The sequence below is a fragment of the Brachyhypopomus gauderio genome, chromosome 19, assembly GCF_052324685.1.
Source record: "Brachyhypopomus gauderio isolate BG-103 chromosome 19, BGAUD_0.2, whole genome shotgun sequence".
In the NCBI taxonomy this organism is placed as follows: Eukaryota; Metazoa; Chordata; class Actinopteri; order Gymnotiformes; family Hypopomidae; genus Brachyhypopomus; species Brachyhypopomus gauderio.
The window spans coordinates 285,583-302,500 of NC_135229.1; the positions used below are offsets into that span (position 1 = coordinate 285,583).

The 16,918-nt window shown below is 43.7% G+C and overlaps 3 protein-coding genes across 11 annotated transcripts in view; 1 reads left to right on the forward strand and 2 right to left on the reverse strand.

Moving 5' to 3' along the window:
• The window catches only part of pard3ab (par-3 family cell polarity regulator alpha, b), a 76,914-nt gene extending 72,797 nt beyond the window's left edge, over positions 1–4,117 (reverse strand). For 3 of the 4 annotated variants that reach the window (XM_076981412.1, XM_076981411.1, XM_076981410.1), the window contains exon 1: positions 3,766–4,117. In XM_076981412.1, the coding sequence (XP_076837527.1) occupies positions 3,766–3,885 (120 nt within the window). In that variant the 5' untranslated portion in view covers positions 3,886–4,117. The remainder of the gene's footprint in view (positions 1–3,765) is intronic. The other variant, XM_076981413.1, reaches the window with a different exon arrangement.
• A 1,755-nt stretch (positions 4,118–5,872) lies between these two features.
• On the reverse strand, positions 5,873–12,690 carry LOC143483403 (tripartite motif-containing protein 16-like). Of its 2 annotated transcripts, none has more exons than XM_076982248.1 (7): positions 12,623–12,690; positions 12,035–12,388; positions 10,604–10,699; positions 10,226–10,459; positions 9,169–9,328; positions 7,858–7,908; positions 5,873–7,496 (listed from the first exon to the last, which is right to left on the reverse strand). In XM_076982248.1, the coding sequence occupies exons 2-7, from the start codon at positions 12,383–12,385 to the stop codon at positions 6,958–6,960; spliced, it is 1,431 nt and encodes a 476-aa protein (XP_076838363.1). In that variant the 5' UTR covers positions 12,386–12,388; positions 12,623–12,690; the 3' UTR covers positions 5,873–6,957. The 2 variants fall into 2 exon arrangements, with proteins under 2 accessions (XP_076838363.1, XP_076838362.1); XM_076982247.1 differs by having other exon boundaries at positions 12,035–12,420; positions 12,623–12,684.
• A 2,439-nt stretch (positions 12,691–15,129) lies between these two features.
• The window catches only part of crema (cAMP responsive element modulator a), a 19,319-nt gene continuing 17,530 nt past the window's right edge, over positions 15,130–16,918 (forward strand). The window contains exon 1 of one of the 5 annotated variants that reach the window (XM_076982253.1): positions 15,130–15,331. The gene's annotated coding sequence lies outside the window, so the exon portion shown is untranslated. The other 4 variants (XM_076982249.1, XM_076982250.1, XM_076982252.1 and 1 more) reach the window with 4 other exon arrangements.

A 16,918-nucleotide genomic window follows, 5' to 3' on the forward strand; every position in this document is an offset into this window, starting at 1 on the left:
ATGTGATAACCCCATCAGCCAAAGAGGCACGCCAGTGTAGAGACACCAAGCTCAGCAGAACTGGGTTCCTCTAGTAGGACAGTTATACAGCAGCACAGGACAAATGTTCTGAGCACCATGGGCTTGTGCAGAAGCAGTCAGTACGTGTCTGTGCACACGCGTGTGCCATATACCAAGCACAAGCATGATCAGAAAGAACTAGACATACACCATCACTGATTTGTGAACACATTAAAGCTCGAGGCTCAAAGCACATTCAGGCAGAACAGAAGATGGGATTCACCATGAACCTGTGTACTACCACCACAAACCTGTGTACTATCACCACACCACCATTATATTAACATGTGTACTATCACCACACCACCATTATATTAACATGTGTACTATCACCACACCACCATTATATTAACATGTGTACTATCACCACACCACCATTATATTAACATGTGTACTACCACCACACCACCATTATATTAACCTGTGTACTATCACCACACCACCATTATATTAACATGTGTACTATCACCACACCACCATTATATTAACATGTGTACTATCACCACACCACCATTATATTAACATGTGTACTATCACCACACCACCATTATATTAACATGTGTACTATCACCACACCACCATTATATTAACATGTGTACTATCACCACACCACCATTATATTAACATGTGTACTATCACCACACCACCATTATATTAACATGTGTACTATCACCACACCACCATTATATTAACATGTGTACTATCACCACACCACCATTATATTAACATGTGTACTACCACACCACCATTATATTAACATGTGTACTACCACCACACCACCATGATCATAACTAATTAGTTATGGGTAAATGAAGGCTGCTGAAACACGGTTTATTATAGTCTATCGATGGGTGGATGAGGATGTTTGGATAGTGTGAGAATCATGATGTCACCATAATGCTTCAAGGGACGTTCTTACATATATTTATGTTCTACTTTCAAATAGTCTCACTGTAACAAGTGGATTTGTTAATTACATGTTATGTTCCTAGAGGGACGTACTTCAGTGTGACACACACCGCGAGCTGAGAGGTTGTGTACTAGTGAGGCTGCTATGTATTAAGGTTTAATAAAGTTGATAGTAAGCAATAATACTGCTTTAACCATCCATTCTGTATAGTTGGATAAAACCGAACACAATGAAACACTCACACGCCCCCCACACACTCCCCACACGCGCACACACACTACCCACGCGCACACACACACTCCCCACACAGTTTGACACAGTGTAAAGTTCATGACAGCCCCAAACCCTCTTGTATAGACCATTCTGCCCTTTATACAACTCTCTATGGAAACTCTGCATTGGCAATGATATTGATACTATTGAACACACAACACAAATGTATAAAGCAGATGTTTAGCAGTTAAAACAGTTAATATCCTCATGGAAATATCTGAATTCTGATCAGCTTTTTAACATCTTGGCAGTTTATAAAGGGTCGTCATGCACGCTAGCGTGTCTGCATTTATCACATCAAGGCTACATTATTCCAACAGTTTTATCTGCTCTCTACGTCACACCCACAGAGAGTTCAGAACGCGGCTGCAAGGGTCCTGAACCACAGGAGAAAGAGGGATCATATTACACCTGCACTCCACTCACTGCACTGGTTACCTGTCAGCTTTAGAATAGATTTTGTAGAATAGATTTTAAGGAGGATTTTAAATGTCTTCATAGCCTTGCTCCTCCTTACCTTAGTGAAATGATGGTTAGATATGTTCCAGTCAGATCGCTCAGGTCTTCAAACAGTGATCTACTGGTGATTCCTAAAACCCGGTGAGGGTGCTACTGGCCTCTATGGCCCAAAGCTCTGGAACTCTCTTCCTGAGGAGCTCAGACATTTCATCCCTGCACAGCTTCAAAAAGAGCCTCACAACTTTATTTTATTGTTTGTTTTCTTATATTTATTCTTTAAAGAACTTTGAGTTGCATGTATATATGAAAGGTGTTATACAAATAAAGATTATTATTACTACTACTACCTTGTTAAAATACAGCTCACGCTCCATATGGTTTGCTAAAAGAATATTTTTAGATTATCTTAATGTAGAGCATGCCATGAACCACAAGCATATTAGTGAAGAAAAGACAAACAACCTGGAGAAAGCAGTGGGTGTAATGACAGCAGAGCAACAGTGTAACATGACCAAGGACACACACACACACACACACACACACACACACAGGCCAACACTACCAAGGACACACACACACAAGCTAATACCACCAAGGGGACACACACACACACACACACACACACACACACACACAGGCCAACATCATCAAGGACACACACACACACACACACACACAGGCCAACATCATCAAGGACACACACACACACACACACACACACACACACACACACACACACACACACACACAGGCTAACATGGCAGACCACCAGTAAATAAACACACAAAATGGGTTCTCCCCACAGTGGACGGCGAGCTCCTGAGTATCGTAAATGTTCTTAATGTAAATGTTAACTCTAATGAAAACAGGGGGGAATAAAGACGACCATGAGGTGATATAATAGTTCTGCCCGCCCTCACCATTTCTACTACACACGATCACAAAACTACAAAACTAAGTTATAACTGAACTTCATGAAAGGTCACCAGAACCGGGCTGGTGGTTCTGGTGGAGACCGAACCGACACTAAACGAGCGGAGTGAGATTGGACCGGTACCGCCCCACAACACCAACAGGTGGTCGAACACAAGCCACTGTCAGCCGAACAGAACCGGGAGAAATGCTCGTTTTAAAGGCGGACTGGTGTAGGGTCTCCGGATATGTCAGTGTGGCCGGTTTGAGCAGGTCGTTGGTCGGTCTGCAGACTGCCCTGAGGGTCTATCTGGTAAACCCGCCCCGAATAAGTGGGCTGGGCTCTCAGCGGTCTGCCGACGTGTAGATGTAATAAAAAGTTGGGAAGAAACCGCCCAGGAAACGAGCGGACGGCCGTGTACGTCTACATACACGTCGGATGAACCTTCCAGCCTTCAGCGCTCGAGCCGGATTAGCATCCGAGCTAACGAACAAAGGCGCGAGCGGCGACGCTCGTGCGGTCGGGTCGCGTGAGACGCGCGAAACTCCGGATTACTGGACGGGCGGGATGACGACGCGGCCACACGGACTTGACACCGGATTAAATTACAGCCTCTTATCGCAGATCTCAATACGGAGTCTTGTGTTTTTCTAACCCAAACACTGATACACCAACCGGCCGACCCAGAAGTTCATCTTCTGACTTCGTTCCTGGTTAATCTACAGATGTACCTGTAGATTGTACAGTTGTACGTGCCGTTAAACGGACGTTTTAGTCTCTCAGATCCACATCTCGCACTTTTATCCCAGACGGGTTAGGGTTAGGTCGTTAAAGTTTTAATCCCTCTTCCTACCTGGACGTGTGACTGAGTTTCTCACTGTTAGTTGTTACCGCGACTGTAAACATGGAACTCTCAAGATCCCCAAAACAGTCAACAAAACCACAACACACGTTTCCGTGTCACACCGCAGCCTACTTCGAAAAGTCCCATTTCCCGTTCAACTTGTAGGTTCACTCGGGTGTCCCGGTCCCCCATGTCCCCGTCCCCGGTGTCCCGTCCCCCGTCTCCTCCACTCCGCCATATTGGCGGCTCCACCGGCTCCGTGACTCGCAACATTGTTTCCAGCGTTTCAGGCGCGGCGCGTCTTACCTTCGCGATCGCTTTCCGGTACCTCGCAGCGGCCTGCTGAACGAGTGTGTGCACTTTAACGTTTCCGTCCCCGCACGGCACCACCACCCGAGTCCTCCCGAAACACACCGTCACCTTCATACTTCTCTCCCTCTCCCAGACCGTCCCGGATCCAAGAGGGAAACTCAGGAGGAAATAATCCCGTGCTTCGATCTGCGGATCATTAATCTTGCTTGGTTGTAGTTCTTTATAGTCCGAAATTATTTTAAAAAAAAGAAAAAACAGCCACCACCGACTCGGTCAGTCCATCGTGGCGGACACTCGCCGTTTGTAAGTGCGTGACCACCTGTTTAGTGTTGTGGAACCTTAGGAACGGAGCTCGAGTTAAAGTCATAAGAGCAGCTCTATATCGCCCCCTGGCGGACAATACTCACAAAGACAAGAAAGGTGGGAAACTAACACAGCAGAGTGTTTATGAAAATTGTGTGTGTGTGAGAGTTATGGGTTTTTTTACTTTGCCATATTTGTCAGTTGTGACTTTTCACTGCAATCAAAATTTGTCCTCAGCTTTTACCCATCTGTGCGCACACAAACACACACACACAAGTGATTACTAGGGGGCTGTGGTGCACACACACACTAGTGATTACTAGGGGGCTGTGGTGCACACACACACACACTAGTGATTACTAGGGAGCGGTGATGCACACACACACACACTAGTGATTACTAGGGGGCTGTGGTGCGCACACACACACACACACACACACACACAATAGTGATTACTAGGGGGCTGTGGATCACACGTGCCCAGAGCGGTGGGCAGCCCTAGCCCGGCGCCCGGGGAGCAGTTGGGGTTAGGTGCCTTGCTCAAGGGCACCTCAGTCATGGCCTCAGGTCTGGGAATCGAACCTACGACCCTCCGGTCACAAGACCAGTTCCCTACCACCAAACCATGACTGCCCCCATGAATGTATGTATGTATGTGTGTGTGTGTGTGTGTGTGTGTGTGTGTGTGTGTGTGTGTGTGTGTGTGTGTGTGTGTGTGTGTGTGTGTGTGTGTGTGTGTACTTTGCAGCTGTTCTTCATGTCTGTTTCTCATCTGCCTTTGGTTTCTTTTTTTAGGGTGTGGCTGAAAAAAGTACCAAAATAAAACCATCAAACAGGTGGTACACACACACACACACACACAGTTTTCTAGATTACCAGGCCAGGGCAGATGAGGGTGGTTTAGTGATGTAACTGACAGATTTTACAGAAGCAACAACCACAACAACTGTCAGATCAGACCCTCCTACAACCACAACAGCTCTCAGATCAGACCCCCCCCCCCACAACCACAACAGCTCTCAGATCAGACCTCCCTACAACCACAACAGCTCTCAGATCAGACCCCCCTACAACCACAACAGCTCTCAGATCAGACCTCCCCACAACCACAACAGCTCTCAGATCAGACCTCCCTACAACCACAACAGCTCTCAGATCAGACCTCCCTACAACCACAACAGCTCTCAAATCAGACCCCCCTACAACCACAACAGCTCTCAGATCAGACCCCCCCACAACCACAACAGCTCTCAGATCAGACCCCCCACAACCACAACAGCTCTCAAATCAGACCCCTCTCAGATCAGACCCCCCCACAACCACAACAGCTCTCAGATCAGACCCCCCCACAACCACAACAGCTCTCAGATCAGACCCCCCTACAACCACAACAGCTCTCAGATCAGGACCCCCCCCCCCCCCCCCCCAAACACAACAGCTCTCAGTAAGGGAGTAACAGGACTAGGAGCCTTTCATTCACTCTGTCCTACACACTCTCTCTTAATCGGGTCTTACACACACACAATACACACACACACACACACACACACACACACTCTTTCTCTCTTAATCAGGACATTCTGTCTTACACACATGTACACACACAATACATACACACTCTCTTAGTCAGGACATTCTCTCTTACACCCATGCACACACACATTCTCTCTCTTATGCATGGACACACAAAACATATATAAGTATATAGGTATAATTTGCACGCTCTAAAAGGATGTCTCTATATGTTTTGTATTTATGCATTATAAGTGAAAAAAATGCAGTAACATTCTTCAAAATATCAATACAACAATGATTTTATTAGCAAATGATTACTGTCAGTCAGGACAAATCTAATACAATAATAAATGATAAACTCTTTGTGTTTTCTGCAGTCGTAACAGTCTGATCTGACATCACGTTTCCTCTCCTGCCATTGTAAAACTCATAAATAAGTAGACAAACTCTTTTCATTATTGTAATACTATCTTAGACTATCTTAGACAGTCTTTAAGTCATTGCAGAAAAACATTCAGTTACCACAGTGCTTTGATTATTTGACTCTAACACTAACACTGAAGTTGACCATCACCCTGAAATGTGAAGAATGTTCACAAGCTCTGTTGCATGTTTAATCTATTACAATGTGAGATAAATTAACTGATGCACTCAGCCCTCTCCATTATGAACAGAATCAGATATGATTCCATTCCCATTATAATTTCATTGGATCTTTATATTAGGAGATCTTCACATGTCTATATTTCACCTAAGTGTGAGCATTTTGCAGTTTCTCAGCCCAGTTCACATTTTTAATTTATCCTAACACTCAGTGTAGTAAGCAATACTCAATGTGTGTGTACTCAATGTGGCCAGCAGGAGTCTGCAGTACTCAATGTGGCCAGCAGGAGTCTGCAGTACTCAGTGTGGCCAGCAGGAGTCTGCAGTACTCAGTGTGGCCAGCAGGAGTCTGCAGTACTCAGTGTGGCCAGCAGGAGTCTACAGTACTCAGTGTGGCCAGCAGGAGTCTGCAGTACTCAGTGTGGCCAGCAGGAGTCTGCAGTACTCAATGTGGCCAGCAGGAGTCTGCAGTACTCAATGTGGCCAGCAAGGGTCAGATGCCTTAGGAATCAAATCAAACTGTGGATCTCAAGGGCTGGGTTAAAGATATTTTATATTAGGGTTAGCGTTATGGATCTTGTAGATTGCAGTTAGGATTATGCATTTTGTAGGTTAGGGTTAGAGCTATGGATCTTTTAGATCACAGGATTAGGGATATTATGTATCTTGAAGATTAGAGCTAGGGTTATGAATCAATGAGCAAACCTTAACTTCTAGGGACAAAATCTCAGAATAATTAATTAATTTCAGCACTAAACAGTTAGTCTATGGAAGCTTTGCAGGAGGACAGAGGGTCATTTTGGATCCTGGCCACACAGTGAAGCCGGGATAGAGCGGCTCGGTGAATCCAGTCTGCACTTTGTAGAGAAGCTTCATTTTATCAGTGATGCTGTAGAAGGAGAGAGATCCTGCATCGTAATCCACGAACATGCCCACTCTGGTGGAGTTGTCAGGTTTGGGGATGTAGGTCTCCCTGCTGTGGTGTCTGAAGGCATAGCGGAAAGGTGAGCAGTAGAGTCTCCAGGATTGCTCGCTGCAGCCGAACCAGCACTCGTTGTGTCCCCCTTTCCTGCGAATGCCTTTATAGGTCACGGCCACGTTCACGCCGTTCACGCCCCCCCACTCAACCTCCCAGTAGCAGCGGCCACACACAGTCTCCCTGCACAGCACCTGCGGCCAGTCAAAGCGCTCTGGGTGTTCTGGGTACGGGAGGTCCCGATCGTGGTTCATCACCATCTTGTTGCCTTCGGAGAGAGCGAGGCGTCTGTATGCTGTGTTGGGGTCCAATGTTAGGTCACAGTAGTCTGGCAGAGAAAAATGAATAATTTTATTTAATTACGGAAATCACATTTAATTTATTTATTTAATGAGTGAAATCAAGCATAAAATAATACATCAGAACATGATTTGTTTTACCAAATGTAGAAATACTGTATATTTACTGTGTGCGTGTGTGTGTGTGTGTGTGTGTGTGTGTGTGTGTGTGCGTGTGTAATAGCCCCCTCCTCCGTGACTCCTCTTCCTCTTGTATCTAGTAGTGCGAGTGTGGATCAGTGTGTGTGCGTGCATGTATGTGCACGTGTGTCTATGTGCACGTGTATGTATGTGAGTGTGTGTGTATGCGTATGTGTGTATTTGTGTGTGTATTTGTCTATTAACACATACACTGCAGGACCTCCTCCCTTGTCATTGGTGTGAGGATCTGAATTTGCTTCACTATGGAAATAACAGGAATATATAAACATTAAAAACTTATTCATCAGCCATGGTTCATGAAGGATTGTATATTTCTCTTAGTAAAGTCTTTATAGCAGGGGTGTCAAAGTGCGGCCCACAGTCCAAATGCGCCCACGTTCAAATTTTCACAGGACCGCAGCCTCTGTTTACCACAGCATTTTATATTTCACCAGAAGATGGCAGTAGACTCCAAAAAAGTTATTTTATATTTCACCAGAAGATGGCAGCGTGTACTATACCAGCCCGCTACCCTCGAATGTTTAGGGCAGGCGTACTCAACGTAAGTTGTTGAGCGGGGGGGGGGCGTTTATACTTTCGCGAGGGTCACTGCAGTGTTCTCCGAAACGATATGTGGTAGAAACACCCCTCAAAACAGGGGAATGAACATTTACCTGACCAATTTTAATGTTGCTATATGTTTCAGGTTTGAAAAGTGCTGGAATTTAGGTTAAAGTACTTTAAAATGCTTGAAATTGTAACTACTTGGTTTCACAACAAATATCTGTCTGACTGAATAGTTCTCTTGTATTAGGTTAACAAATACGAGCCTCTTGTAATTCCAGGACGAAACATGAGAGAACGTGAAGATTGGGCGTTTTTTAAATAAACAACCATTAAATAATGTGATAAAAAGCGAATTATTTCGAGTATATGTATAAATATTTAACTTAATTATGTTTAACATGCTGGGAAATATTGAAATGGACCTTGAAAGTGACGTACAAGTGCTTTAATTCCACCTTATAAAGGTGTATGAACCCTGAAAACGTGACTTTGTTCATTGCGCTGAAGCGCGGCGCGAAGTTACAAAATTCGAGAGGTGCACGACCTCTCGAACCGACAGCGCGCGAGGCACTCACGCACACGCGGAGCCACAGCGATTACGTCATTTTCGCCGCGCGGACCCTCGCGCCGCTCGCGAAGCATCAACCAGGCAGGCTTGTTGTTGAGCGGGTTGGCGAACGTAAGTTGTTGAGCGGGGGTGGCAAACGTAACACTCGTGACGGAGTGTTTTTTCAATAGCCCTGAAATAAATGCTACGGTTTTGTTTTGGTCCGTATCCAGTTAATCAGGAATGAGATTGGGTCCGGATCCGGACCGCGGTCCGCCAGTTGAGTACCCCTGGTTTAGGGTTAACTTGTGTGGGGACACGTTCACCAAATCTGGCCCTCACTGCAAAATGTTTGGAAACCCCTGCTTTAAAATGTTAAATTAATACATTTAATAATTTTTTTTTACCTTTGTATGTTATCTTCTCCATGTTCTGTTTACAGGACTCTTCCAATTGCTTTTTCAAGTCATTGAGAGATTTGTTTATATCTTCAAATGAGGAGACAGAACTGATAGTGATGTTGGGCAAGTCTGAAGATCCAGGTGGAGCCGCAAGAAACACATAACGCTATAAAAAACATTAAATATTAGAGCTGTAGTTGACAGTGTAAATAATAAATATATTACAGCTGTAGTTGTCAGTGTAAATGTTAAATAGAGCTGTAGTTGTCAGTCTAAATATTAAATATTCGAGCTGTAGTTATCAGTGTAAATGTTAATTATTACAGCTGTAGTTGTCAGTGTAAATATTAAGTATTACAGCTGTAGTTGTTAGTGTAAATATTAAATATTCTAGCTGTAGTTGTCAGTTTAAATGTTAAATAGAGCTGTAGTTGTCAGTCTAAATATTAAATATTCGAGCTGTAGTTATCAGTGTAAATGTTAAATATTACAGCTGTAGTTGTCAGTGTAAATATTAAGTATTACAGCTGTAGTTGTTAGTGTAAATATTAAATATTTGAGCTGTAGTTGTCAGTGTAAATGTTAAATTTATTTATTTCGCACTCCCTGCCTGTCACAGTTGTCAGTGTAAATATTAAATATTCGAGCTGTAGTTGTCAGTGTAAATGTTAAATATTCGAGCTGTAGTTGTCAGTGTAAATGTTAAATATTACAGCTGTAGTTGTCAGTGTAAATGTTAAATATTACAGCTGTAGTTGTCAGTGTAAACCCCAGCCCTAACCCTTTCTTTTATTGAGCGTTTCCTCCCAACCCTGTTTATTTTTTTACTTCATTTGACTGCTGATCATGTGTGTGTTAAATAGTTCTGTTCACGTCTGCCCCACTCTGGACCTGTTCTGGAAGGCACAGTTTTTTTTCTGGATTTATAGGACATAAATGTCTGAAAACTGCCTGAAATGTCTTTGGCCACAGTATCGCCACTATATTACATTACACATTGGTCCAACTCGAGCATGTAAAATAAGGCATTGTTGTGCATGTCTGGTTGCCGTGGTGATACTACCTGCAGGAAGTGGATGTGGTCCTCCGTCAGCGACAGCTGGCGAAGCTCCTCGTCTCTCCTCCGTAACTCGGCAACCTCCTCCTCCAGCTGCTTCAGGAAGCACTCGGCCCGGCTCACGGCCACCTTCTCTTGAGCTTGGATCACATCCTGCACCTCCGCGCGTCTGCTCTGGATGGAGGAGATCATCTCCCCGAAGACCTTCTCACTGTCGTTCAGGGCAGTCTGAGCAGAGCGCTGTGGGAGACACACAGGTGAGAGGGAGGGACAAACCTCAGAGGTTCAGAGACTCATTAACCAATGAGGAGCCAGAACATATACTACATGCTGGTGAGAGGGAGAGGCTCAGAGACTCATTAGCCAGTGAGCGGCACTGCTGACCTTGTGAATGTCCACAACTCTACGCAGGTCATTAAGCTCTTTCTCTCTCTCCATGATACGCTGCTGTGATTTCATCTTTGGCCCCCCCATCTGGCTCTGTGGGGTAGGGAGAGGGTTAGGTTTTGGGGTTTGAGTTAGGGAGAGGGTTAGGTTTTGAGGGTTTGGGTGAGGGTTTGGGTGAGGGTTAGGTTTTGGGGTTTGAGTCAGGGTGAGGGTTAGGTTTTGGGGTTTGAGTTAGGGTGAGGGTTAGGTTTTGGGGTTTGAGTTAGGGAGAGGGTTAGGTTTTGGGGTTTGAGTCAGAGTGAGGGTTAGGTTTTGGGGTTTGAGTCAGGGTGAGGGTTAGGTTTTGGGGTTTGAGTCAGGGTGAGGGTTAGGTTTTGGGGTTTGAGTCAGAGTGAGGGTTAGGTTTTGGGGTTTGAGTCAGGGTGAGGGTTAGGTTTTGGGGTTTGAGTCAGAGTGAGGGTTAGGTTTTGGGGTTTGAGGCAGGGTGAGGGTTAGGTTTTGGGGTTTGTTAGGGTTAGTGCACTCAGCTGAGCACTGCGAATGTTACACACAAGCTGTGCTACAGAAATAGCGCAAAGTCATTACAACATATGACAGAACCAGCTCAAAGGCATAATGTGTAAAGGAGTGTGTGGAACACCACGTGATAGCATTAACTTTCAAGTGAAATGCTTCTTTATAAAGGCACTGACATGTTTATAGTTATATGATGATAAAAATAGGCAATAAACAAAACAAAATGTTGACCTTTTGACCTTTGACCTATATAGAAAGAATTAATGTACTAGAAAGGATGAGTCACTATACCATTAAATCTATGATGTTAATAGAGGTATTTGGAGTAAATGATAATACTGCATATGACATATCTTTTTGCACTCCTAACAATACTACTAGAATAGAATTCGTAGTGAAAGATGTTAGCTAGATATTGATAAATGTTTCTTATTTTTGTCTAGACTGCGGTTGGACCTCTAGAAGCCTTCTAGAAAAGACCATTGTGCAGAGTTATAGAGAAAGATTAGACCATTCTGCAGGGTTATAGAGAATGATCAGACCATTCTGTAGGGTTCAAGAAAATGGTATTGGTATTCTATTTAATTATATATCGGATATTGCAACATTAATTACTTTAATGATACTAACATAACCATTTGACCTTAACTACTGTATGTACTATGTATGGACTGATGGGGCTGTAAAATAATAGAGTTGAGATTTTAACACTGACAAAAAGCTTTCAGAAGCTGAATCCTGAAATGTACAGTTAAAAGCACATATATGATGTCCACAGTTAAATAAAGTGATTGCAATTATAACACTCAAATGCACAGCACTTAAATGTACAGCACTCATATGTGCAAAACTCAAATTCACAGCACTCAAACGCACAGCACTCAAATGTATTGCATAAGGGTGATGTCAGACCTGCTTCTCCGTTCTCTCTGCTGCGGCGGAGACGATGGAATGGCCCCGGTGATCCTCCATGGTGCACATCAGGCAGATGCACTGCTGGTCTGTGCAGCAGAAAACCTCCAGCAGCTTCTCATGCTGAGGACAGATCTTGTCCTCCAGGAATCCAGTGGCATTCATCACCTTGTGCCTCTTCCCGCAGTGCAGCTCCTCGTGCAGCTGGAAGTGTGCAGGACAGTAGGAGTCCAGACACACCAGGCAGGACTTCACGGCTTTCTGCTTCTGCCCTGTGCAGGGTCCACACTCCACATAGCCGAAGAACGCGTAATTCCCACTGCCCCCCGCGGTGTCCACCACACCTGACATCCCCTTGGAACAAAATGACTTACTGAAAGATTTCACTGCACGCACACCAAAACAAGACAATTAGCAGCTATGCACAAGAGAGAATGCTTCTTTTTTAACTGTAGTAGTACTGAGCTCTAAAATACATTTAAAACAATAATTATAGTCATTGTTTAGTAGAATGTTAGATGAATATAGATGCTTTTTTATCAGAACTTGAATAGTAGGTGAATCACAAAAGGGGCAAACACAACTTACACAAGAAACACCCAGCAGCAGCGTTCACACTCAGAAGGGAGAGGAGATGAATCTGGTTCCTTCTGAAGAGTGGCAGGGTGGCACAGAGACACAGAGGCAACGAGGCAGAGATTACATTTCAGCTTAGGAATGTGGTCAGCATTAGTGTATAAATAAAGCTGAAGACAGCCACCCATTCGTCTCACCACTCTATGCCACGTAGCATGTGTTGCACAGCAGTGAACATCTTTGGCATTAAGGGAGGTGTTAAGTGTGGTAGTCTGCCTCATGTGCCCTAAAAGATCTGTGGCTCATATCCAAGTGTGTCTACCTCAGTTAGCATGAAGAGTTTTCAGCTTTGTAGGTTGAGTTTATTGGATTTAGTTCATTTCAGTGTGTTCAGTTAAATGTAGAGTGTATTGGGTTTAGTTATCTTCAGTTAAATGTAGAGTGTATTGGGTTTAGTTAACTTCAGTGCGTTTAGTTAAATGTAGAGTGTATTGGGATTAGTTAACTTCAGTGCGTTTAGTTAAATGTAGAGTGTATTGGGATTAGTTAACTTCAGTGCGTTTAGTTAAATGTAGAGTGTATTGGGATTAGTTAACTTCAGTGCGTTTAGTTAAATGTAGAGTGTATTGGGATTAGTTAACTTCAGTGCGTTTAGTTAAACGTAGAGTGTATTGGGATTAGTTAACTTCAGTGCGTTTAGTTAAACGTAGAGTGTATTGGGATTAGTTAACTTCAGTGCGTTTAGTTAAACGTAGAGTGTATTGGGATTAGTTAACTTCAGTGCGTTTAGTTAAACGTAGAGTGTATTGGGATTAGTTAACTTCAGTGCGTTTAGTTAAACGTAGAGTGTATTGGGATTAGTTAACTTCAGTGAGTTTAGTTAAATGTAGAGTGTATTGGGATTAGTTAACTTCAGTGCGTTTAGTTAAATGTAGAGTGTATTGGGATTAGTTAACTTCAGTGCGTTTAGTTAAATGTAGAGTGTATTGGGATTAGTTAACTTCAGTGCGTTTAGTTAAATGTAGAGTGTATTGGGATTAGTTAACTTCAGTGCGTTTAGTTAAATGTAGAGTGTATTGGGATTAGTTAACTTCAGTGCGTTTAGTTAAATGTAGAGTGTATTGGGATTAGTTAACTTCAGTGCGTTTAGTTAAATGTAGAGTGTATTGGGATTAGTTAACTTCAGTGCGTTTAGTTAAATGTAGAGTGCATTGGGATTAGTTAACTTCAGTGCGTTTAGTTAAATGTAGAGTGTATTGGGATTAGTTAACTTCAGTGCGTTTAGTATAGCCACAAAACCCAAAGTGTGCATGACCTTTGCATCCTAGAAGTGAGTAAAAATTTGACACGCAGGTTGAGAAATTCCAGATGACATGCAAACATGGTTTGGTATACAAAACATTTTACCTATTAAAATGTTACAGTGGTGTGGATAAAAAAATAATTAAAAAAATATAAAAAATAAAAAACCCACACAGTTATGTGGTGGAAGGCTGCATCATTGCATATGGTGTGAAGCACCAACAGTTAAATTACTACAGCTTTGCAAATACTATAAGTAAAAGTAGTGAGGGTTCAGTTACCCCATACGGCCCATCTGACTCCAATTACCAAAACACACCGACATGCACACTGAGGGAGCATTTGAACCCGAGAGTGAGAGTTAAACTTGAGAACGGCTAGAGACCAGCGCAGGAGGTAAGAACTCGAATAGCAAAGAAGCAGAAGCAGAATGATGGCAAAACACCAAACACGACTGGAGAAACAGAGAAAAATGACTGGCAATGAGTGACATGAAAACCAAACAATTCTGCAGTGACCTGCTACAGCTCTCTCCCTAAAGTAGGGAGGGAAACAGCTGCAGCAGATCACTGCTGATTGTGAGGAGTCCGCCTAGAACCCACTGGGCTCCTCCTAGCGGCGGCCGGAGGAAACGCACTGGAGTCAGACCTGACACGAAGACGCTTATCATCATCAACCACACAGAGCAGAGGCTCAACAGTTATAAGAAACATCAATGGGGCAACAATATCACAAGAAACATTTGTGATATTAAACAAAATGTAAACTGTATGATGTTCCTACAAAACATAAAAAATGGAAAGAATCGATGAATTAATGGCAATAAGTTTGACAGATGCTCTCAGTTCCTTAAAGCAGGTTATGCCATATTAACTTGTGTATCATTCACCTCACTGGCTTTCTTGCACGTGTGTTTAAAATGAAATGTTTGGTGTTTTAATTTTATCAATTAAGACAAAACCTAAATTTCAACATGATACGTTGAAATGCTGATCAAGGACTATTTCAATCGCCAGGGGGCGCTCTTGATTGACATATTGAAACACACAGACGCTCGCTGCTCCTTAACTATAAGAGTTGAACACTCGTATTTTAACCAGTGAATTTAAGAAACCGGTTGTACTGAGATAAAGTTGTAGGCTGTGTTTGTATAGAGCAGGTACATGATTCACAGCGTCTGTACGTTTAGATCTCTGCACTATTGATATCTGCTGTACACTTAGTCCGGCGTGGTTCTCCCGTCTGCACGCGGGCGGTAAAACGCGTTTAAAACAGCTCCGCCCGCACGCGCCCTATCGCGTGCTCCGCCCGCACGCGCAACGTTGGTGATCCGCGTCGGCACCGCTGACGTGTGAACGACGTGAGTCGGGCCGCCACTGCACGCGCCACCGGTGACGAGTCTCTCTACGTAAAACTTCGGTAAGTTATTGCTGGCATGCCGAACAGCAGCTGGGCGAACCTGACTGGAGCGAACTTCGAGCTGCCGTTTCCTGACGGTAGAAAGCGGTAAAATGACCACAGTGTAAATGCTCAATAAGTGACTGGCCACCAAAACAACATATACTCGTTATCGGACTCGGATCTGGCTAAACAACAAGAGAACATTGAGTTAGTCTGGTCTAATTCTGGGTAAATAACTCCATTAATCTAAGCAGCGAGGCGGATATTAAAGCGCGTGGAGACGCAGGTGGACGTGCGCAATAACGCGAAGCGCTTTAACGTCGCGGTCGATCATCTCGGATATGAATCATTAAACTAGAAACACCAGCAGGTGTCAGAGAAACACTGCTTTACAAATCCACTGGATTATTAATCGAGGTTGTATCGCCAAACCCCACATAATTTTAAACTCAAATTCACACGATAGGCCTTGAATTGAAACAGTTGAATACTAATTATAATACACAGTAATGTAAGTTTCGGATCATGCGATTTATTTTACCAAGAGAAGTTGAGTTTGTTCACCTGTAGAAAACTACTCGAAATTGTTATTTGTAAGTCCAAAGCCCAGTGTTCATACAGCTCTGAGCTCAGTAAGGTGACACAAATCACTGATGTAGCTCGTGTACAAAACACGTAGAACACAACGAGCAGATGAAACTACATTTTAATGACACACGTTTTAGTTTGAGTGTCGCGGTATATGCAGGTATAGCTGTTAAACGCGCGGGTGTCTGAGAAAGGAAGAAACTCTCTGCAGGTAAATTTCCACTCTCCGACCCACTGAACATGTGGGTTATTAACACACTGGGACTTGATTAGATGGTGGATTTAATTTGTCGGTCTTTGTAAAGGTAGCCTACTTTTTGTCATGAACAGTGACATTATGATGTGCAAATTCACACGACCCAATATCTCCAACTTGCTGCATAGTTGGTGTAGAATGCAGAAGGTTTTAGATTATCAGACCAGATTATCAGACCAGGTCAACAGAGCAGGTTATCAAACCAGGTGAATAAGGGTGAGTAAGGCTGAGTGAGGATGAGTAAGGGTGAGTAATGGTGAATAAGGGTGAGTGAGGGTGAGTAATGGTGAATAAGGGTGAGTGAGGGTAAGTAAGGGTGAGTGAGGGTGAGTAATGGTGAATAAAGGTGAGTGAGGGTGAGTAATGGTGAATAAAGGTGAGTAAGGGTGAGTGAGGGTGAGTAATGGTGAATAAAGGTAAGTGAGGGTGAGTAAGGGTGAGTGAGGGTGAGTAATGGTGAATAAGGGTGAGTGAGGGTGAGTAATGGTGAGTAAGGGTGAGTGAGGATGAGTAATGGTGAATAAGGGTGAGTGAGGGTGAGTAATGGTGAGTGAGGGTGAATAAGGGTGAGTGAGGGTGAGTAAAGGTGAATAAGGGTGAGTGAGGGTGAGTAATGGTGAATAAGGGTGAGTGAGGGTGAATGAGGGTGAGTAAGGGTGAGTGAGGGTGAATAAGGGTGAGTGAGGGTGAATAAGGGTGAGTAATGGTGAATAAGGGTGAGTGAGGGTGAATAAGGGTGAGTGAGGGTGAGTAAGGGTGAG